This window comes from Colobus angolensis, unplaced genomic scaffold, assembly GCF_000951035.1.
Source record: "Colobus angolensis palliatus isolate OR3802 unplaced genomic scaffold, Cang.pa_1.0 Scaffold355, whole genome shotgun sequence".
NCBI classification, from domain to species: Eukaryota; Metazoa; Chordata; class Mammalia; order Primates; family Cercopithecidae; genus Colobus; species Colobus angolensis.
This window is the reverse complement of record NW_012116877.1, coordinates 1,510,760-1,533,594: the sequence shown is the minus strand read 5'-3', so window position 1 is coordinate 1,533,594 and position 22,835 is coordinate 1,510,760. Positions and strand designations below refer to the sequence as shown.

Below are 22,835 nucleotides of genomic sequence, written 5' to 3'. Positions count from 1 at the left end.
CTAATTTTTTTGTATTTTTAGTAGAAATGGGGTTTCACCATGTTAGCCAGGATGGTCTCGATCTCCTGACCTCGTGATTTTCCCGCCTTGGCCTACCAAAGTGCTGGGATTATAGGCGTGAGTCACCACGCCTGGCTTAAGTACATAATTTTGTTCGAGGAGAAGAGAAGAATGGCAGGGGAGGAGAGGGATGAAAAGGAATCCATCAGTTAGCAACAAGCAGGAGCTTGGATAGACCAATGATGGTGCCACGCTGTGAACTCAGGAGGAGGATTAGCTCGGCCCTCTGCACCAGCTCTCCCTCTGATCTTTGAGTGATCTTAGAAGTTCCTACTCCTTCTAGGTCTCAGTTTCCACATCTGACCCTGAAGATGCTCTTTAAGCTCTGTTTGTTCTGAAAGAGGTTTCACTAGTTGAGCTTGTGGGCCCCAGTTTCCCTTGCCTACGAAGGGGACAATAATTCCTGCCCGTCTTTGGGAGAGCCTTCCATTTAAGAGATTGTTCTTTTATTCAGCCACTGCCGAGAGATGAGAAAGCCCCTGGCTGCAGATGCTGCAGGTACCTTCACCCCAACATGCCCTCCCAAACTGAGGGCTGCCCTCTCCACCTGGCCTCAGGAGTTGTTACAGGGTAGCAACTGGGTTTAGACTTCAGGCCAAAGATGGACTTTGGAGTTTGGGGATGCACAGGTGGTGGTTCCTAGGAGCTCTACACTTTGGAGTTTCAATCCAGGCTCCACCACTTCCTAGCTGGGTAGCCCTAGGCTCTTCAAGCTTCCTTTTCCACATCTGTATGAGGAGATTGCCAGTAGTAAATGAAATAAACACAGGAAAGCACCAAAAATAGGCGTAGCTGATATCCAGACTCAGCCCAGGCTGAGGCCCCCTCCCTCCCTCCTGCCCACACTTGAGGCTTCACCATCCTGACCTTGGCTCAGGACACCTGCAATGATGCCTATGTCGGCTGTGGGAGGCCTGGAAGCACTCATGATGGGAAACTCACCAGACCTATCCCCCTCTCTGGTCTTCCCCTCCCAACCACACAACATTCCATCCCATCCACCCTGCCTCACCCCAGCTTACAAGCCCGGTCCTGGCCAACATCAACTTGTCCAACACCCTGAACTGAGAGCTGAGCCAGGCCTTGTAGACAGGCAGAGGCTCCTGGGAGCTCTACATGAGGCACTTCCCCTTCGAGGCCCTGCATTTCTACCTGACCTGAGCCCTGCCACTGCTGCAGTGCAGAGAGACTGTTGTGGTGGCCCTGGGAGGTGGTATTCCTGGGTATGGAGAGCCTCCACTTCAAGCTTGGGAGGATAGGGGCCTCTGTCCAACAGGGCCTGTTCACCTCCACCTGCCTCCAGGGAGTAGTCCTCAGTTTTGGGAATGCTACATTTTTCTCCCTACAGGCCTGCTTCAGAGCTTCTCTCCATGCCCTGTCAGGTTCCCAAGAGGTACTACTTCCCTCCGTAAGGTTTTGTGGCTGCCAGCCTCAACTGTGCCTGCCTGTCAGGTGCGCTCTCCCCAAGGTCTGCGCAAGCAGCCCGGCTCCCTCATTCATTCTCCATTCACTCACCCATCTATTCACTCATCAATGCATTGACTCACCCAATCCAGTCACTCTTCAATGTCTTGATTCATTCACTCAGTCATTCTGGCACTTACTCATTCATTCAATGGCCCATCCATTCATTCACCAGTTCACTTACTAATTCAATCATTAGCTCATTTCTCCTTTAACTGTTATTCATCTGCCCATTCATCCATTCACATACTCCTTCATTCACTAAGCAAGCATTTAGAAAGGCTTTCTATGGGCCAGGAATCAGACACTCTCTGAAAGGTTCTGCTTCCGGAGACAGATGCATTCTCAAACAAGAACAATTAAGGAACTCAGAGGAGGCTGACTGGGGGCAGGTGTGCTTCTTGTTCCTATGATAGTTGTTCCCCAGACCTCAGGTGCAGAGGGCTGAGATAATTCTACTCCTGACTTCACAGCGTGGAACCATCATTGGTCCATCCAGGGTCCTGCTCAAAGTTTTTTTATGAATTCCTTTTCATCCTCCTTCTCCCCTGCCATTCTTCTCTTCTCCTCAAAAGAAATTATGTACTTAATGTGTAGTATTTTGCTGATGGGAGTTCTTATAAAATGAATGCTGTAATTCTGAATCCCTGTATTTTAGTTTAGGTAAATTGTAGTGTATGATAGATCTCATTCTCTTTCTCCCTTTCTTCACTCAGCTGTATGTTTTTAGGATTCATGCTGCTATAGGTATGTCTATGCATTATTTCTACCTGCTAGTAATACCCTGTGGTGTGCATACACCCCCTTTTGCCCATCAACATGCTGTACATTCCGTCGGCATCCTCATTCCTGTGCCCTTTGAGCCTGTGGGAGGATTTCCCTGGGCTATATACCCAGGAGCGGCACTGCTGGTCTAGGGAATCTGGACACTTTGAGTACTGCCATGTTGCTGTCCAGAAGCGCAGCATCAGTCTACATTCCCATGGCCCTGTGTGAAAGTGTCCATTTCCTGGATCCCTCCCAACAATCGACATCATCTGGCTCTTTGATTTCTGCCGCTCTAACAGGTGTAAAAGATCTTCTTGTTTTCATCTCTGCTTCTCTGATAATCAACGAGTTTGAGCATCTCTTCCATAAATAGCGTATTCGGGGCTTTTCCTATTGGGGTTGCTGTCCTCTTCTTGCTGACTTGTGGGGATTTCTCATCTATTCCAGATATTAGCCTCTTGTCAATTTTGAACATTGCAAATATCATCTCTCCTTCTAGCAGCTCTCTATTAACTTTACCCTTGACATACGTCACTGAACAGAAATCCACAATTTCAATGGAATTGAATTCACAAATTGTTTTCCTTATGATTTGTCCTCCATGCACACAAAGATGTTCTGTGTTTTCTTCTGTTGACCTGGCACTCCTACCTTTCATGTTTAGTCTATAATCTGCCTGGCATCCACCTGTGTATGTGATGGTAAGCAGGGATCCAGTCTTCTATTTCTGCACATTACGAGTGAGTTTTCCCAACAATCCATCCTTTCTCCTAGTAGTGGGAGTCCCATTTTTATTGGGTAGTATTGTAAAATTCCTTGTTGTACATATGGTCCCCTCTGAGCTCTCTACTCTGTCCCATTAACCCTTTCATCTGTCTGGCACCAAAATCACGTTTTTTTCCTACTCTTGTGATGGATTACAATATCACTTTTGGCTGGGTACAGTGGCTCACACCTGTAATCCCAATACTTTGGGAGGCTGAGGTGGGAGGACTACTTGAGCCCAGCTGTTTGAGATCAGCCTAGACAACATAGTGAGACCTCGTTTCTATTTTTTTTAAAATTATAATATCACTCAAAAATCACATTCTTCCTTGCTTTCACTTTTCACATTTATCTTGCTATTCACAGATTTTTATTTTTTCATATATATTTAATATTTAATAGGAGTTTATTGTGTTGCTCAAGAAACCAGTAGGAATTTGTATAGGGATTGTATTAAATATCTAAATTACTTTTAGGAGAATTAACTCGTAATAATATCAAGTCATTTCATCCAGAGCATACAGTCCTTCTCCATTATTCAAATAATCTCCTTTTTTTCTTATCAGATGTCTAGATTTTGTCCCAAAGATAGCATTTTAATTCTTAGATAGATAAATTTCTAAGATGCTTTATCATTTCTATTGCTTTTGTGAGTGGCATACTATTTTTGAGTTATATTTTCCAATTGGTTCTGGTTGTTGTAGAGAAATGGCATTAATTTTCATCTTATTTCCAGAAATATTGATAAACTCTCCTATTAGTTCTAATGGTTTGTCTATTGATTCTATTTGCTTCTAGATAGACAATTGTATCATCTGTGAAAAATGACACTCTAATAGGTTCCCTTCCAAAATTTACACCTATTTCTTTTCCTTTCATTAAAGCATTGGCCAGGACCTCTAGTACTAGGTGCAACAGGGTTGGTGATCATGGGCATCCCTGTCTTATTTCTGTTCACAGAGGAAATACATCAAAATTTCTCCATTACTAAAATCTTAACTGGAGAGTTCCGGAATATTACCTCTTCCAAGTTAATTTCCCACATAATCCCAGTTCGTTGAATTATTTTAAATCACAAATAGGTATCAATTTTATCAAATACTCTTTTCTATATCAATTGAAATAATCCTATGGTTTTCTCCATAAGTCTATTAATATTGCAAATTATATGAATAGGTTTTCTGAGGTGAAACCATCCTTGCATCCCTTGGAAAAAAAATTTCTATCTGATTATGATGCATTTTAAAATATTCATTTGTATCTGGTTAGCTAACATTTTACATATAGGATTTTTGCATCTAAACTCCTACATGAAACGGAACTAACCTTATATTATCTTCTTTTGCGTTATCTGGTTTGAAAATCAAGAACATGTTAATGTCATAAAATGAACTGGAGAGCTTTGCTTTGTTTTCTGTAATAACTTATATAAACCAGACATTTACCATACTTTTAAAGTTTAGTGAACTTATCTATAAAGCTATCTGGAAAATGAGTTTTTTTGAGAGGCGGTATTTAACTGCCATTTCATTCCTTTAATATACATTGACCTATTCAAATTCTATATCCTGTGAATTTTATATTTTTCTAGAAATGTATTCATTTCATCCAAGTTTTTAAATTATAATTTTTAATGATACTCTTTTATTATGTTTTTAACCCCTCTGGCATCTGTAAATATTGTCTGTCTTTTGTTCTATACTTAGTATGTCTACATCTTTCTTTTTTTATGATCAGTCTTATCAGAAGTCAATCTTACTAATCTTTTAAAAGAATCAGCTTTTGATTTGGGGAGTCTCTAATTGTTGCTGTTGATGTTCTCTGGGTTATTTATTTCTGCCCCATTTTAATTTTCCTCTTTTTGCTCTTTTGCTGTCTTTTGTCCAGCCTCTTACGTTTTCATTTTTAGTGTTCTGTTTCCCAATAAATGAATTTAAAGATACGTATTTCACCAGGTACTGTTTTGGCTATTCCATAAATGTCGATACTATATGTAGCAGAGATTTGTTTTTATGATCTAGTTCTAAGTATTTCATCATTTTCTTTGTAGTTTTCTTTTTAACCCAAGAGTAGTTTAATAACATACTACATCACTTCCAGATATATGGACATTTTAACCATTCTTTCATTATTAATGTCTATTAATATCTATGTTTATTATATTATGGTAAGATAACACTATGTCATGTTGATCCTTTGGAGTCTTTAGGCTTCTGTGGGGTCTCATAGATCAGTGGTCCCCAACCATTTTGGCACCAGGAATTGGTTTTGTGGAAGACAATTTTTCCACGGACCAGGAGTTGGGGATGGTTTCAGGATGATTCAAGTGCATTACATTTATTGTGCACTTTATTTCTATTATTATTACATTTAATATATAGTGAAATAATTATACAACTCACCAGAATGTAGAATCAGTGGGAGCCCTGAGCTTGTTTTCCTGCAACTGGACAGTTCCATCTAGGGGTGATGGGAGACAGTGACAGATCATCAGGCATTAGCTTCTCATAAGGAATGTGCAACTTAGATCCCTCGCATGCCCAGTTCACAATAGGGTTTGCTTTCCTATGAGAATCTAATGCCACTGCTGATCCGACAGGAGACAGAGCTCAGGCGAGAGGCTGTAAATACAGAGGAAGCTTCACTTGCTCACCTGCCGCTCACCTCCTGCTGTATGGCCTGGTTCCTAACAGTATTCACTGCTGTCCATGGCCTGGGGGTTGCAGATCCCTGTAACAGATGGTCAATTTTTCAAATACTCTGTATGTGCAGAAAATTGTATATTCTCTGTTGTACGTAGGAGATGTGTATATACAGTCTTTGCCTGTCCCATCATTATCCATTCCAACCAGCAGTGAATCCTGTTAGGAGCTCTGATAATAACCTGGTTCACTCTCCTTTTTAGGTGACCTGCATTTTCTCTCTGGAAGTTTTTGGCAATTTCTCTTTGCATTGGTAGTGTTAAATTTACGAAATAATGCATCTGGTTGGAAGTTTGTCCTTATCTCCCATGATTGACACTCTCAGATCCCTTTAAATTTTAGGTCTTTCAGTTTTTTAATGTAGTACGTTTATGTCCACTCTTTCTACAAATATTTCCTCCAATTTGTTTATCCTTTCTTCTGGGATGTCTATTGCCTGGATGTTGGCATTTCTACTTCTATCCTCCACATCTCTTATATTTTTTCTTTTACACCTTCTATTTCTTGATTCCTTTCCAACCGCCTTTGTCAAGAGTTTGTCCAGCTGATCCTCAAAGTTCACTATTTCTCTCTTCAGTTGAATCCTCCCTGCTCTTCTCATCTGTTCCCTTCTTTATTCCAACCACAATCTTTTCGTCCCTGATACTTTTACTTGGTTCTTTTTTGTTTGGCTTTTTGTTTTTGTTTTGTTTTGTTTTTTTTGAGATAGGATCTTGTTCTGTTGCCCAGGCTGGCATGCAGTGGCACAATCATAGCTCACTGCAGCCTTGACCTCCTGGGTTCAAGCGATCCTCCCACCTCAACCTCCTGAGGAGCTGGGACTACAGGTGTATACTACCACAACCAGCTAATTTGGGTATCTTTTGGAGAGACAGGGTCTTGCTATGTTGCCCAGGCTGGTCTTAAATAGTTCTCTTTTAATGATTTCTTGTTCTTCCTTCATGTTGCTAATATCTTCCCTTATCTCTTCAGGGAAATTTAAAACATTTAATTTAAATTCTGGGCCCATCTGTTAAAGTCTGCCTGATTTGTGTGTGTTGTTTGGTTTTCTTTCTTTCTTTTTTTTTTTTTTTTTTAGATGGAGTCTCACTCTGTCACCTAGGCTGGAGTGCAGTGGCACAATCTCGGCTCACTGCAAGCTCCGCCTCCCGGGTTCATGCCATTCTCCCGCCTCAGCCTCCTGAGTAGCTGGGACTACAGGCACCCACCACCACGCCCGGCTAATATATATATATTTTTTGTATTTTTAGTAGAGACGGGGTTTCACCATGTTAGCCACGATGGTCTCGATCTCCTGACCTCATGATCCGCCCACCTCTGCCTCCCAAAGTGCTGGGATTACAGGCGTGAGCCACCGCACCCGGCCTATTTTCTTTCTTTTAGTTATATTCTTTTGACCTGTGGGCCAATGTTTCCCTCAGGGCATCGTGACTCAAACTGATAATATGTGCCAGGGATGACCTGAAGGCAGCATCCTAATCTGTGCTGGGTCCTGACCAAACCAAGGACCAGATGCAAGGCCCAGGCACTCCACAGTCACAGCTGGACATTCCCTTCTGCTGGAGCCTCCTTTGACTAGAATGTCTAGAAGAGAAGCAGCCCTAGGCATCTCCCTGGATTGTGAGCCACCCGTCCTAGGGACTGGGGAGAGAAAGTGCTAGCGTGATGCCTACGGGGACCTGGCTGCCCCTCCTCACTGAATCAACTCACATCAGGAGTTTGTGCACAGGTGAAATGGGAGGCAGTGACTGTCCAAGGCAGCAGGGGGTAAGGCAAGCACTCCTGCTCCCAGCGCACCCCAGGCTGCTGTGGAAAAATTAAGTGAGAAACTGAGAATGACAGTGAGAGAAATCTGTCACAGCTGACTGCATCTTCCTTCTAACCTCACAAGTACATCGTCTGCTCATTCCTGGGCATTGGCAAAGCTAACTATGTGAGAAATTTAGTTTATAGTTTAATCTTAAAACAAAAATGAGGCCGGGCATGGTGGCTCACGCCTGTAATCCCAGCACTTTGGGAAGCCAAGGAGGACGGATCATGAGGTCAGGAGATCGAGACCATCCTGGCTAACACACGGTGAAACCCCGTCTCTACTAAAAATACAAAAAATTAGCCGGCTGTGGTGCCAGGCGCCTGTAGTCTCAGCTACTCGGGAGGCTGAGGGGAGACTGGCATGAATCCAGGAGGTAGAGCTTGCAGTGAGCCAAGATCACGCCACTGCATGCCAGAGCCTGGGCGACAGAGCAAGACTCTGTCTCCAAAATAAAAAAAAAGAGGCTGGGCGCAGTGGCTCACACCTGTAATCCCAGCACATTGGGAGGCCGAGGTAGGGGGCAGATCACGAGGTCAGAAGATTGAGACCATCCTGGCTAACACGGTTAAATCCTATCTCTACTAACGGGCGTGGTGGCGGGCACCTGTAGTCCCAGCTACTTTGGAGGCTGAGGCAGGAGAATGGCGTGAACCCAGGAGGCGGAGCTTGCAGTGAGCCGAGATCGCACCACTGCACTCCAGCCTGGGCGACAGAGCAAGACTCTGTCTCAAAAAACAACAACAACAAATGGTAATAGCCTCTTCCTGAAACTAACCCCCTTTTTGTGAGGGGACCAAAACTGCCTTTATAAAACTTTATAAAACTAACAAATTGTCCATAAGTTTAGGATTATGGCTTAGAACTTATGAAGCCAAAGGTCACAAGATTTGTAACCTCCCCAGTTGCTCCTATAGATAACACCACTGTTATAAAACCTAAGACTGATATTTGAGATATTTTTCAGACCTTGCATTCTGAGCAACCAGATGTTACCACCCAGACCAGTAGCCTACATCGAGAAACTGACTCAGCCAGTCCTGTGACCCCCACCCAGGAACTGACTTAGTGCAAGAAGACAGCTTCAACCCCCTGTGATTTCTTCTTCAACTCAACCAATCAGCATTCCCCATTTCCTAGTCCCCTGCCTGCTAAACTATCCTTAACAAACCCTAGCCTCCAAATTCTCGGGAAGGCAGATTTGAGAAACATCTCCTGTCCTTCCACTTGGCTGGCCCTGCAATTATTAACTCTTTCTTTGCTGCAGCACCTGCTGTTCTCAGTGCATTGTCCTTTCTGGGCAGCAGGCAAGAAGAACTCACTGGGCTATAACACCGTTGTCATTTCCTAGAATCCTATGCATCCCAATCAGGTCTGTAGTTCTCCCAGGGGTGATTTAGGGATTGAGAGAGGCAGCCATCTTGGCAGGATGTTGCCACACCTCCCATTCTCACATCTGACCCACCAGTCTCCAAACTTGATGTTGTGCTTTGTTTCCTGTATGGACTCATCTTGGTATTCCCTCAGAGAACAATCTGGCTGTGCCGTCTATCAGACTTCATTCCCACACAGCTGCCCAGATGCAGGGCAGCCTCCCTCTCAGAACACCTTCTGCATCCTGAAGGCCTCCAGTGGGCTCATCCTCCCAGTTATTGGACAGGAAAACTAAGACCACTGAGGAATCCCAGTGCTCATCCTGCCAGGATAGAAAGGAAAGCCCAGAGGAATTACAAAGAGTGCTGAAGAGCAGGGATTCGCTGTGTGGGGACAGCTCTTGCTTTGTGTTTCAGGACAGGGAACCCAGGAGTGCAAACCTCAGTCAGGTAAGAGGCCTACCCTGACATCCTTCATCCTCCCACACCACCCATGCTGCCTCCTCCCCCGATTTCCCATGCCCCTTCCTTCATTCCCGCCCCAACCCTGATTCTCCCTTCTCTCCCCAGGTGCAGTCTGGAGCCTGTCTTGAGCACAATGGCTGCTCTGCTCTGCCCCGGACCCTCACCACCTCCAGCGGGGTTCATCATCCCAGTTTATGAACAGAAGAACTAAGACTAGATGTGGGGGCTTAGCTCCAGCTCAGAGCAGACCTTCAACTCCTTCACCTCCCTGGACCTGGCACCCTCCCAAGAGACTGCAACCAAGGTTATGAAAATAGCATCTACTCACCATCTTCCCTCAGCACACCCCCAACCAACCCACTCCCTCAGTCCCACCCCTGTCTCAAGGAGACTGAGCCCCGAGAAGCACAGCTTCCTGCACCTCCTTACCTCCCAGCCTGCTTTCCTGCTCTATCTGCAATGTCCTCAAGTCCCTTCCCGTCCTCCTCATCCAAACTCCAAGACCTGCTTACACCTCACCCTCCTCCAGGAAGCCCCCTTCATGACCTGAGTTCACTGCCTGCCGTGACCACCCTCCCTCACCAGCACAGCACCAAGCCTTGTGATGCTCTCTAGTAGTTATTTCCTGCACAGTGAAGGGGTGAGGGAAGCATCATTTCTGCCTATCCCTGTTCACATGCAAGTCTGGCTCTGCCTTTCCAGGGACCGTGCTACAGAGGGAGACCACTCATCAGGCAGGCACCACCTCCAGGGATCTCACTAAGGTAGAACTGATGGGCCTCAGTTCTGTTCAGAGAACAGCTACACGGGCAGGAGGCCTCCAAGAAACAGTTTCCATTTTCCCTGTGGAGTCCGTATGGGTGTGTACTGTATAAGGTATGAGCTGTATGGAGTCTGCAGGTAAACGTGCCTGTGTGTCAAAGAATGAGCATGTGAGTGTGTGTGTGCATGTGTCAGTGTGAGAATGCCTCTGTATTTGTGAGTGTGAGAGGGTCATACAGGTGCAGCATTCTGTTGATGGAAAGTCAAACTCTGTAAAAAAAAATTTTTTTTTTTTTTTTTGAGATGGAGTCTCACTCTCTCACCCAGGCTGGAGTGTAGTGGCACAATCTTGGCTGACTGCAAGCTCCGCCTCCCGGGTTCAAGCAATTCTCCCTGCCTTGGCCTCCCGAGTAGCTGGTATTACAGGTGCCTGCCACCACGCCTGACTAATTTTTGTATTTTTTTTAGTAGAGATGGGTTTTTCGTCATCTTGATCAGGCTGGTCTTGAACTCCTGACCTCATGTGATCCACACACCTCGGCCTCCCAAAGTGCTGGGATTACAGGCATGAGTGCCCAGCCTGTAAAATATTTTAAGAGATTTATTCTGAGCCAAATATGAGTGACCGTGGCCCGTGACACAGCCCTCAGGAGTTCCTGAGAACATGTGCCCAAGGTGGTCGGGGTACAGCTTGGTTTTATGTATTTTAGGAAGGTATGAGACATCAGTCAAATACATTTAAGAAATACATTGATTTGGTTCAGAAAGGCGGAACAACTCAAAGCGAGGGGGTTCCAGGCTATAGGTAAATGTAAACATTTTCTGGTTGACAATTGTTTGAGTTTGTCTAAAGACCTGGGATCGATAGAAAGGAATGTTCAGCTTAAAGATAAAGGATTATGGAGACCAAGTTTTATTGCGCAGAGGAAGCTCTCAGATAGCAGACTTCAGACAGAGCAAGTTGTAAATTGTTTCTTGTCAGACTTAAAAGGGTGCCTGGCTCTTACTTAGTTGATTATCTCCTGGATCTGGAAAGAAAGGAAGGAAAACAAAGGGGGAAGGGGAATCTCTATAGAATGTGGATTTTTCCCACAGGAGACTTTGCTGGACAATTTCAAGGTATGGCAAGGAAATATATTTTGGGGTTAAATATTTTTTACCTCATTTCATAATGTTATGCCAGAGTCGGATTGAAAAGTAAATCACGACGTATAGGGTCGAGTAAAACCCATCTGATGAGACTGTATGGTTTGTAGGGCATGACTCCCTAGACCTCTTAGGTAGGAATTTGGGTAAGACAAAAAATCGGAGCTCAGTCCTCAATTCCTAATACAAAGTTCTGAGATCCAAAATCTAAAACACTTTTTAGCACCGACATAATGCCACAAGTGGAAAATTCCACACTTGCTTCAATGTACACAAACTTTGTTTCATGCATAAAATTATTTAAAATATTGTATAAAACTGCTTCAGGTTGTGTGTATATAAAACATAAATGAATTTCCTGTTTAGCCTGGGGTCTCATTCCCAAGATGTCTCATTATGTATACGCAAATATTCCAAAATCCAAAAAAATCTTAAATCTGAGATACTTCTGGCCCCAAGCATTTTGGATAAGGGATATTCAACCTGTAGGTGAATGGACAGGAGTGAGATTGCCAACTGCCCCCGGCCCTGCGCCCCCATACCCTTCCCTGACCGCTGGGGAGGTGAGGACAGCGAGGGCTGGACACCACCTGGTGGCCATGAGCTGCACTACAAGCCACCACCACCCCACTCCTTTCTCCCTGCCCCCTACTCCAACTCACACACACACAGACACACACAGGCACACACACAGTTGATCCCAGCTCTCAGCTCTTTCTCTGGGGCCTCAACCCACTTTGTGCTCACCACCCCAATGCCCTACAATAGTCTTGCAAAGACTGAAGATGGAGACCCCGTCCTTCTGAGTCTCCCTCCTCTATCACAGAGGAGGAGAAATGAATCAGACAGCCCTTGGAGGGGAATCAGACAGGTAGGGCTCACATCCTAACCTTGGTGCATTACTTAACCTCTCCAAATCTTAGGCAACTTGGCTGCAGAATAGACTAATAGTAACTGCTAGAATCATTGTGAGGTTTAAATAAAATGCAAAATGAAACCATTAAGATGGGAGGGCAGAACAGCTACAGGAAGCCAATGGGGTCAAGCCTTGTGTTCTGTAACCTGGTGAGGGCTGCCCTCAGGCTCCGTGCAGAGCCTCCTCCCATCTGTCCTCCCTCCCTTCCTCCCCCCTCTCCTCCCCGGGCGTCCTCAGACAGCTGTTTTGCTCACCTTGGCAGGGAGCTCACCCCTGCCAGAGGCTCCACCCAACACCTGTTGTGGGTAAGGGTGATGCTGAGCAGAGTCCCCATAGCTCTTCATAGAGTGGCATAGATCCCACCTCCCAGGGCCCCTCTAAGTCCTCCCTCTGCATCCCCCGACCCATTGGTCACCATGTTCTGCCAACCCAGCATCTCTTGAATTCCTCTCCTCACCCAGCCCGGGACACAGCACATCACCCATAGAATAATCCCTATCCACCTTCTCCCCTTGCAGTCACTTCCCTGCTCTCCAGGGGGATCTTTCTACAATGCACTTCTGAGTCACTCTCTTACTGAAAACCTTTCTCTGATTCTCCACTGCCCACAGAATAAAGTCAAACTCCACAACCTGGCATTTAAGGCCCTTTAGGATCTGGCCTTGCCTCCTCCTCCATTCCTCAGCTCCTCCACCTGCCAGTCCCTTCCCTTCTCAGGGCCTTTGCAAAAGTGTTTTTTTCTACCAGGAGTGCCTGTCCCCTTTTGCCTGTAGGAAAACAACATCTGCTCATCTTTCAAACTTCATTTTTGTTCTCAGGGTTATGATCCTGCCTGGAGCCCCGTGGCCAGGCACCCCACAGCATTGTCATGGCCTGCATCTGAGTTTAGATCTCTCTCTCCAATCAAACTGTGAGACTTTCCAGACCAGGACAAAGACAAAGTTAGCTCTTGGCCCTAGCACAGGGTCCTGCATGATGAGGAAGTATCTGTGGTTGTTCCCTCCATTTGGTGAAAAGCAGGGATGTGTCACAGCATGGGCCTCAAAGGAGGGCTGGGCTGGGGACAGACAGCAGATGCAGGGTCAAGGTCCCCTTTGCCCAAAGGGTTGTGGAAGAGGAACATGCGCACACACTCAGGGTCAGGGGTCAGGCGTAAGAGCCGCTACATCAGCCCACAGTGACCCTGAGGTCAGCCAGGCACCATTAGAATAGCCATCTCTTCTCGGCTATGGGTCACAAACTGACACTCCCACCCCCACCTGGGGACCCACTGGGCCAAGCCTGGGTCCTGTGCTGTGAGAGGACAGAGACAGACTTGGGGAGCCCACAGCGGCAGCTGGGAAGGGGAGGAGCCTGGAGCCCCATAACACTAAGGGAAGCTGGAAACCTGGAGACCATACAGCCAGAGGGGCAGATTCCAAACCCAGACAGGCTAGTGGGGCAGGGGGAGCTGCAGAGGAAGCAGATGGGCTCTGTGGTCCCAAAGGCAAGGCTGGCAATGGCTGATGGTCACAGGATGGCCCTGTCCATCTCCTTCCTGCTCCCACCAAGAAAGGAGACCCCAGTGCCCACCCTCTTAACACATCAACCTTTACTGACAAGGAAGAGATGAACAGGGAGAGGAGCTCAGAGGAGGGTAGGCAAGTCGGGGACAGGGCCTGGAGACTGTACCAGGCAGAGCCTCTTTGTGGCCCCAGCCTGGAGTGTGCCCATCTTGGACTGGGCAGAAGCAAACACTCTCACGCAGAGGAAAGCAGGGGACTAACTCCTCAGACACAGCCGGGGCTGGATCTGGTGTGGAGTCTGACTCAGGGGTGCCCCTTCGGCAGGACTCAGAGAAACTGGGATGTGGGACTTCCTGAGACACAGCCAGGCATCACTGCAGCTAAAAACAGAGTTCAGAGGCCCAGGCCCTCACCGTATGGGCACTCATGACCAGGGCAGGCCAGCACTGGGAGGGTCTAGGATGAGCTCCAGGCTACCTCCTCCAGGCAACCTGCCTGCTTGCCTCAACCTCTCAGTTTTCCCTCTACTCCACAATCTCTGCCAGCCAACATGTCCCATCACTGCTGCATGGCCAGACCTTCTCATCTGCCACCCACCCCTTAACCTCCATGAACTGGCACAGGGCTGGCCCAAGCAGTACCCCAACAGGTCTATGACTTCCCCAGAAGAGGGGCTAGGCATCAAGAGTGGGGGACTCTGGAAGTCATGGAGTTCCAAAGGGAGTTTGCCTCTCCCAGTTCTATTACCCCGCTCCACCCACCCCAAGCACAAAGTCAGAAAACAGCCCCACAGGGGAGAACTGGTAGAAAGAAATAGATTTATTCTCATGTACAAAGCGGTCAGCCCACGGGACCATATACGACAGTTGCACAGAGTCCTAGAAAAACGCATCTCTCTAAAGGCAACTCAGAAAGGTAAGGCAGGTGGACCCCCTCCCCCACCCCGCAACGCACACAGAATGAAACGGAGAAAAAGAGAGAAGCCAGTGGCCAGGCTAACCCAAGAGTCCTGGCCCTGTGGGGTCTCCCAAGCCCTAGGGCACAGGTGGATATGGCCTTGGAGAGAGAGCCCTGCCAGGGCTGAGGCCAGGTCTCTCCCTAGCTGCAGGAATGGGGAAGGGGCTCAGGCCAAGGGGTACACTCAGGGGGCCTCTGAGGGACTCAGGGTTGGGTTCTCTGGGCCCTAGGGTGGCAGAAACATTCCACAGCCTCTGCTGGGACTCCGCAGAGCGATAGAGCTATTTTAGACATTGATCTAAAATGGATCTTAGAGCATGGATTGTCTTACCCTCCTGTTTGGCCCAGACAGGAGGAGAGACTCGCCCAGCGTCACACAGGCCGGAGGAAGCATGGCTGGCTCATTCATACCTGGGCCTGTCTCCCAGTGCGGGGATCCCTCCTGCCCATCAAGCCCATCCTGCTTCTTCCCGAGCCCCTTCTCTGCAGAGCACTGAGCTGCCCCTCGGCAGCTTCCTCCTGGGGCCCCTTATCCCCCAGGTCCCAATCCCACTGTCACTATAGTGGTGGTCCTCAGGGGGCCTTCGCCCTGGTCCTCCCACAGAACTAAGGACTGTTTCCAAGACGCCACACTCTGCTCACTCAGATGTCTCACCTTCCCCTTCCATGAGGATCCTGGAGACCCCAAGGGATGGGAGTCCTCCAAGGGAAAGGAGCAAAGATCTGGTGGGGCAGGAATGGGGCAAGGAGAAACCATCAAGCTGCTCAGACAAAGAATGGCTTGGGAAAGACTTGCCAAGGTGTGGTCAGAGGCGCAGAGCAGGGCCCACTGCTCACTGGTCACCCCTGTGCTCTCAGAGGACAAATTACAAAGTCTCCGTGAGGCTGGAAGTCTTGCTTCCATTATACAGACGAGAAAGCTGAGGCCCAGGAAGGTAGTACTTGTCCAGGGTCACACAGGAAGTCCTGGTCTAGGACACAGGACTCCTGGCTCTGTTCCCAGTGCATCTGCTCAGACCAGTGGAGGGCTGTGGGAGGTGGCCTGGGCAGGGAAGTGTCCCTGGAGGGGATCACTCAGCATCAAGGCTGCAGCAGCCATTGATGGGGGCCCCAGTGCCATCCAGATCAGGCACCTCGTACTCCTCATCCAGGAAGTCCAGTGAATTGTTACTTGGGAGGCCGCGGATGGTGAACTTGTGGGACACCTTGGTCCAGTGCTCACGGTTGGAGGCCACGCGCTCGTACAGCTCTGCTGCTTTGGGGAACAGGTCCTGCAACAGCCTGTGGGTGCATGGGGGCAGAGGGTGAGAGGCCAGAAATCAGACCATGGGCAGCAAGAAAGACTAGGGCTACACAGCAAATAGAACTTCCACAAGGGCCAGGCACGGTGGCTCATGCCTGTAATCCCAGCGCTCAGGGAGCCAAGGTGTGTGGATCACCTGAAGTCAGGAGTTCAAGACCAGCCTGACCAAAATGGTGAAACCCCATCTCTACTAAAAATACAAACTTAGCCGGGCGTGGTGGCACGTGCCTGTAATCCCAGCTACTCAGGAGGCTGAGGCAGGAGAATCACTTGAACCCAGAACAGGGAGGTTGCAGTGAGACAAGATCACGCCATTGCACTCCTCCAGCCTGGGCAACAGAGTGAGACTCCGTCTCAAAAAAACAAGAACTTCCACAAGAATGTGAGACAGAGGAGGACACCTAGGAAAGCATGATGGTCTCTTTCCACTGCAGACCAAGGATGAAGTGAAGGACCCACTGAGTGGCACGGCAAAAGACAGTTGTGCCCAGAGGCAAGGGAGTGAATCACTTGGAGCTGGGCCAGGCCAATCTCAGCACATGTGTTTGCTGTGATGGCCCCACTCCAGCCTACCCTCTCTGTGCAGGGTGCCAGCTTGTCCCCATGAGCTCACTCACTTGTAGATGGGCATTGCAATGTGCTCCATGAAGCTGATTTGTAGCTCGGGGATATAGGCCTTCTCCCGGTCCATCATCTCCATTGGCCTGTTGCCCATGGCCTTCTCCTGCAGGCATCAAGTCATCAGGTCTGTCCCTCTCATTCCTCCATTGGGTACCAGGGTCAGGCTAGTTCAAGCCCTCCCTGCCCCAGGCCAGGAACCCTCCCCCAACCTGGACATCCTGGGGTCACTCCACACATACCAAGTCTCCCTGGGAGAAGAATTCTTTGTAGATCAGCTCCTAAAAGGCCAACACTCTCATCACATCCTGCACATAGGGCACATCCACCCAAGCTCCTCTGACAGCCCGTTCCCAGGAGAGAAAACTGAGGTCCAGGGATTCAGTCCCAGCTCAGGAGCTGTCCCCATCAGCCCCAGCCTGGCATGGGGATGGCCCCGGGCAAGGAGTGGCGGGGTTGGGGCCCACCTTCCACCAACCACTGACTTGCTAGGTCTGTTCCCCTTTCTGAGTCTCCATTTGTCACCCTGAGATGGTCTAGGTTTCTGTCTCCCCAGAATACAGCCAGGCTGAGCTGAGCAGAGAGATGGTGTTCAGGCGGCAGGGGGCACCCAGAGCTGGGCAGGGTGGGCAGCCTGTGCCTTCCCAGGGAGGACTGCACCTACCGCGATCTTTCTCGTGGTCTTCCAGCCCTTGGTCTGGTCAGAGAGGTCACAGGAGGTCATGAGGAGGCAGAGGAGGAGTCTGTGATGCTGCTTGTTGTTTCGGTCGTAGCCCACTGTTGCGGGGAGGATGGGGTCAAGGACTGGGGCCCAGCCTCCTTGCCCTTCTGAGGACAAGGCTCCCAGGGCTCAACCCAGAGTGCTCCAGGGAATCGGGCACTCTTGATAGGAGCCGAGGGGCCAGTGCTGGGTCTGCCTGGTGGGGGCCGTGCAGCCAGAGAAGGGTTGATGCTGCAGGCGATAGGTCTGCACCCTGGGAATGCTCCCCTGGCAAATCCTTCCCCTGGTTGTTCCTCCCCAGCCCCAAGGCCGAGGGCTAACAGCAGTCACCCTCAGCCATCTTCTGGAGGTCCTTGAAGATGCGGAGATGGTGGGCCAGGTCCGTGGCCAAGATGATGTCCCGCATCAGATCCAGCATGCGCTGATAGTCCTGGGGCAAGGGCAGGGGTGTCATGGCCTCCTGCTGGACACCCCCACCCATTTGCCCATCCCAGTGAGCCTCCACTCCTTGGCTCCTTCTCCCACCTCCAGCCAGCTCCCAGCTCTCCCCCTCAATCCCCACCCCCACCCCCAACCCCATCACCTTCCGGGAGAAATGATCAAAGATGTTGCAGCCGTGGGTGTTGAGGATGGCGATGGCCTGAGCAAAGTGGTGCCTCTGGGGGGAGAGGAGTGATGGGGTCCCGGCTGGGGCAGAGGGCCTCCCCTCACCACTGACCCCAAGAGAGGAAGCAGGGCCTGGTCCAGCTCCAGCCCCCAGGTCAGCAGAGCAGTCAGAAAGGGGGAGTCAGGGGCCCCAGTTCCCTTTCTGAGCTCTGTTTCAACCCTCTGTGTGACCCAGGGCGAGTCCCTAGACCACTCTGAGCCTCAGACTCCTCAGCTGTCACATGCAGGGAGGGACCCAACAAGGTAAGCTCTGGGGTCCCTGAAAGCTGGAACATTTTTGAAATGATCCCTTGGAGTCCTAGACACTAAATCATGCAGAATGCATTTGTTTGCAGACAAGGAGAGGCAGTGATGAGGCAAGGGCAAGGCCCCTGTTTCCGGATGCTGAAGGGCTGTCACTGAGAAGAGGAGCAGCTTATCCCAGGGGGCAAAGGGCAGAACCAGCACTGCCACCAGGCCTCCTGGGAGAGAGACAGAGCACCCCATCTCTGGGGGTGTGCAAGCAGGGGCAGCCTCTGGAGGGGTGTTGTGGGAAGCAGCATAGGGCAAGGTGACTTTGGAAATGTGTCTCCCACTCTGTGGCAAGCCCTGTGCCAAGTGCAGGAAACTCAGAAATGGCTCAGACCTTGTGCATGCAGAGGTAGGCAGACCCAAACCAAACAATCTAAGGTGATGCTAAGTGATGGGAGTGGAGCCCATCCCAAGCTTGGCAGGAGCAGGCTGAATGGGGTGTTCCCAGGCAGCCAAAGGGAAACGCACTGAACACAAATCCTTGCTATCATCCGCACCTGCACCCTTCCAAGCCCACTCCAGGAAAATGAGCCAGACATGTCCTAGGTGTGGCTGCAGCTCTCGCAGCCTGTCTGGAGAGCATGGTTTGGGAATAGGGGGACCTGGGTCATAACTTTGCAAGTCACTGGCCTTAGAGGGGAAAGAGGATGGGGGTGGGACAGAAGAGTGATACCTCCATGACGGAGCCCTCGGAGCTGTAGAGCGCAGCCAGCACAGATTTCTGGAAAAGCCCAGGAAAACTGCGGTCACTCCTCACATCTGAATCCAAGTGTCACTGCTTTAGGCTAAGCAGTGTCCTGCCGTTCCCAAATTTCTCCCCTCCTTCCTATCTCAAAGTCATGGGCAAACCCTGGGGGAACCTCCTCCTGTGTTTAAACCTGGCTCCTGGTCTCACTCACTCCCACCTGCCTTCAGGCTGGGAGAGGATGAGGCTCCCAGACACCCCATGGAGGGTCCCCACTGTGAGCAGGGCAGGCTCTCACCGAGGCCACCTGGAAAGAGTTGTTTGTGCCTCTGTGGTCCAGGTCGTGACACATGCAGGAAATAAACAAGGCAAAGATCTCGATGTCCCTGGTTGAGAGGCAGAAAGGAGAAAAAAAAGAGATCAGCCCGCAGTCCCCTCCCCAAACCGCCAAGAGGACAGACAGGCGATGACATGCCCAGGAGCCACTGGGACAGGAGTTGGAACACCTGGGTTCCCTTCCTGGAAAGAAGCACTGGTTTGGAGCCCAGCAGACCCAGGTTTAAATCAGGCTCAGTCTTCACTGGCTGCTTGACTGTGAGCAAGCCGCTCCTGGAAGATGGGGCCTGCAGCCTTCCCCTCGAGTCCCCTGGGGCTAAGAAGATCCCATGAGGCTGTGTGTGTCAAGTGCCTGACACACAGAGGGTGCTTCCCTGTCCCAGGGAAGGGACTGCCAGATGTGGGGGAGATGCAGCCACTCACTCGAGGTAGTTGGTGAGCTCCAGGTTCTTGTAGAGCAGGTAGCAGAAGTGGGAGACAGAAAAGGCGTGCATCCAGTTGTGATAGGGGGGATCTCGGTAGCCCTTCTTCACCATCAAACAGAACCTGGGGGAGGGGAGAGGGCAGCAGAGGGGCCTCAGCCTCTCCTCCTCCAACAGGGCCCCATGATGGCAGACTGCATGTCCCCTCCATCCCTGAGGGACCCTCCACAGCCTTCCTTGATGATTCTGTCTTAGCAGGAAGTTCCTATGCACATCTAACTTAAACCTCTGGTTACACACTCTCGGTCTTGCCTCCAGGCTCTGCCTTGCCCCATTTCTTGCCTTTATTGACAGTTCAGTGTCTAGGAATTGCTTCTCACTCATGGATCCTCCCCACCCCCATACGACTGGGTCTCCCCAGTCATCCTTAGAGAGATCCTCTCCAGACTGCCAGGGGCAATGGATGTGACAGTGGAGGAAAGAGGGAGGCGAAGACGGGCTGTCTGCATGTGGACGAACCGAGCCAGGGTCGGGCAGTCAATTTTGTAGTTGTTGATGAAATTCATGTCCTGCAGCATGCTCAGGATGGCCTGGAGAGGGCAGAGGGAGGGATCAGAGGGGCCGCCAGTATCAAGATGGGGCCCCCGCCTGGGCCCTTCTTCAAGCTCCACCCTCAAAATCTGGAGTCTTAGAAACTTCAATCTAAACTAGAGAACCACAAAATAATTGAAGCAACCATTCTCGGAGCTATGCATTGTTAGAGATCTAAGAACTAAGAACTCTTGAAACAAAGCCCACACAAAATGTTAGAAAAACGGGGTTGGGAGGGATGCAAACCCTGAGGTCACATGCCCTGGGCATGGTTGTTCCAAGACAGCCCTTGGCATCATCCAGTCCAGCCTCTAGCCCCTGGGCAGGCCCCATGGCCTCATGATGGCAGACTACATGCCCCTCCATCTCTGAGGAACCCTCCACAGCCTTCCTTGATGACACTCTCTTCCCAGGAAGTTCTTGATACACATTTAACTTAAGCCTCTGGCTACACAAGTGGAGAGCAACTCACCATGGACGTGTCATCCTCGGGCAGGGAACGAGGGGTATAGGTGAAACTTGCAAAATTGGAGTCAATGGCAGCCACAGGCTGGATTCCATCATGGAGAAGTTTGGTATACTCATCATCGGAGACCTAGAGGAGACCACCCAGAGCATTAGAAGATAGCCTTCACCCCATCCGGTCTCTTCACCCTCAAATTCCTATAGAAGGTGGGGGATCCATCAACCAGAATGCACCACAGTTGGACCACCACGCTGTGGACTGTAACTGGGCAGGAAATCACAACCCTCCCCTCACAGCCCTGCAGCCCACCCCGCGTGCCTCCCTGCAGGTGACCACCCTTTATCTGTAACAGCCTAATCTTGGCAAAGATTGAGAATACTCCTTCATGACACCCCCAAACCACGGCAGCATTTCACACACAGTAACTGTAGCAGTCCTCCTTTTGTGGAGACCTTTCTACTCTAACCTTAACTCTTCCTACTACAGTTTTGATCCACCTCACAAGGTCTGGGCCTCTCTGGTTTGGACACAGGTGAGAGGAAATGTCCAAATGAACAGCGACTACCATATACATGGAACTAAGCCAGCTTTTCTGACCCAGGGTGGGGAATGGGATAGATTATCAGCAATTAAGACTACCCAGGACTCCACGGGTATTGTACCTAGGGAAGCCAAGTCCTGGGTGAGCTTCTTAACCCTCAGTAATTCCCAAGATGGGAATTATTCCCTAAACATGGGGAATACCTGGCTGAACCAAATTATTCCCTGGGCTGGTTCCTCTGGTTACTTCCAGCCTTGGGACTCAGCTCAGAAGCCGGTTGGAGGAGAGGTCTCTAAGCAGGGGTGGGAACTGCCCCTAAGGAGGGCAAGAGGCCTGCTGTGGCTCTGGGCCTATCCTCTCATCCTCAGTAGAGATAGATCAGGAAGGCCTGCCTGGCCCTAGGTCCCCGGGAATCTGGGAGGAGGACCAGAGGTCTCCGCAAGCCTCACCTTCATGTGGTACATCATCATCTCATTGGCCAGGTGGCTGCGATACTGAGCCTCATTCACTTTTTTGTATAGGAGAGACTAGGGGAAAGAGTGAAAGATGGGGTTCAAGGAAGGTGGCTGTTAAACTTAGTAATGCCCCAGACTGGGACGAATAGGTCAGAAAGACACCCCACTTCCTGTCCCATTCTGGCCCCAGTCAAAACCTTCAAGCTCCAGTCCACAGTAAAGACCCCACCCCTACTTTCATCCAGACCCCCGCACCAGCTCCTCCACCTCAAGTCCTGCCAGCATTTGGTCTGGCCCTTTGCACCGCCCCCCATGCCTGATCCAGGCTTCAGTGATGGAGCCCAAGGCCCATGGGAGGGAAGGAGAAGCAAGGAGGGGATCATGTCAGGGACCTTGGGGCTGGATTCCCAGGCCAGAGCGCCAGCAGGCCTGGACACGGAGACCCAGCACTTCCAAAAAAGCACCCGGCTTGGGTTGAGGCTGCTTCCAGGGAAGAGAGGAGATTTTGACAATGGGAGCTTCTCATGGTCCCAGGAGGCAGAGTTGACAGGGCAGGAAATCGTATCCCCAATTTTTAGATGGGAAACTGAGCCCAGAGATGGCCAGCGTGTCCTGAAGGCTACACAGCATCCCAGTGGCGGGATTGAGTGCCAGACCAAGGGATCAACCCACAGGGAGAGCCAGTCCCCAGAGGAGAAGGGAGGGTCCCTGGTGGGCCCCGCCCCTATCACCCCACACCCCACTCCCACCCCCTCCCTCACATGGGCGATGCTGATGCCACAGTAGATGGAGAAGGCCGTCGCCAGGTCCTCGTCGAACTTGCTGAACCACGGCCCATTGATCTTGTTCACCAGCTCAGCCACACCGATGACCTCTGGGGAAGGGAGAGGGGCAAGGAACCACTGGTGGAGGGAGGGATTGGGTGGAGGGAGGGATCCGGTGGAGACCTGCCCTGGCAGTTTCCGCTGGTGACATCCCAAATATGAAACCCGACTCTCTTCTGCTCCGGAACGCCGGAGGGGGTGGGGAAGTGTTGCCCACCCCACG

General features: G+C 50.0%; 1 protein-coding gene across 2 annotated transcripts in view; it reads right to left on the bottom strand.

Annotated features, from left to right (window-relative positions):
* Positions 1-14,536: 14,536 nt before the first annotated feature.
* Positions 14,537-22,835, bottom strand: part of PDE2A (phosphodiesterase 2A, cGMP-stimulated) — a 98,854-nt gene continuing 90,555 nt past the window's right edge. For both annotated transcript variants that reach the window (XM_011953060.1, XM_011953061.1), the window contains 13 exons: positions 22,550-22,662; positions 21,783-21,860; positions 20,799-20,921; positions 20,255-20,325; positions 19,737-19,859; positions 19,276-19,363; positions 18,966-19,013; positions 17,919-17,993; positions 17,666-17,765; positions 17,279-17,391; positions 16,857-16,895; positions 16,614-16,720; positions 14,537-15,974 (listed from right to left, as the gene is read on the bottom strand). In XM_011953060.1, the coding sequence (XP_011808450.1) occupies positions 15,764-15,974; positions 16,614-16,720; positions 16,857-16,895; positions 17,279-17,391; positions 17,666-17,765; positions 17,919-17,993; positions 18,966-19,013; positions 19,276-19,363; positions 19,737-19,859; positions 20,255-20,325; positions 20,799-20,921; positions 21,783-21,860; positions 22,550-22,662 (1,289 nt within the window). In that variant the 3' untranslated portion in view covers positions 14,537-15,763. The remainder of the gene's footprint in view (positions 15,975-16,613; positions 16,721-16,856; positions 16,896-17,278; positions 17,392-17,665; positions 17,766-17,918; positions 17,994-18,965; positions 19,014-19,275; positions 19,364-19,736; positions 19,860-20,254; positions 20,326-20,798; positions 20,922-21,782; positions 21,861-22,549; positions 22,663-22,835) is intronic.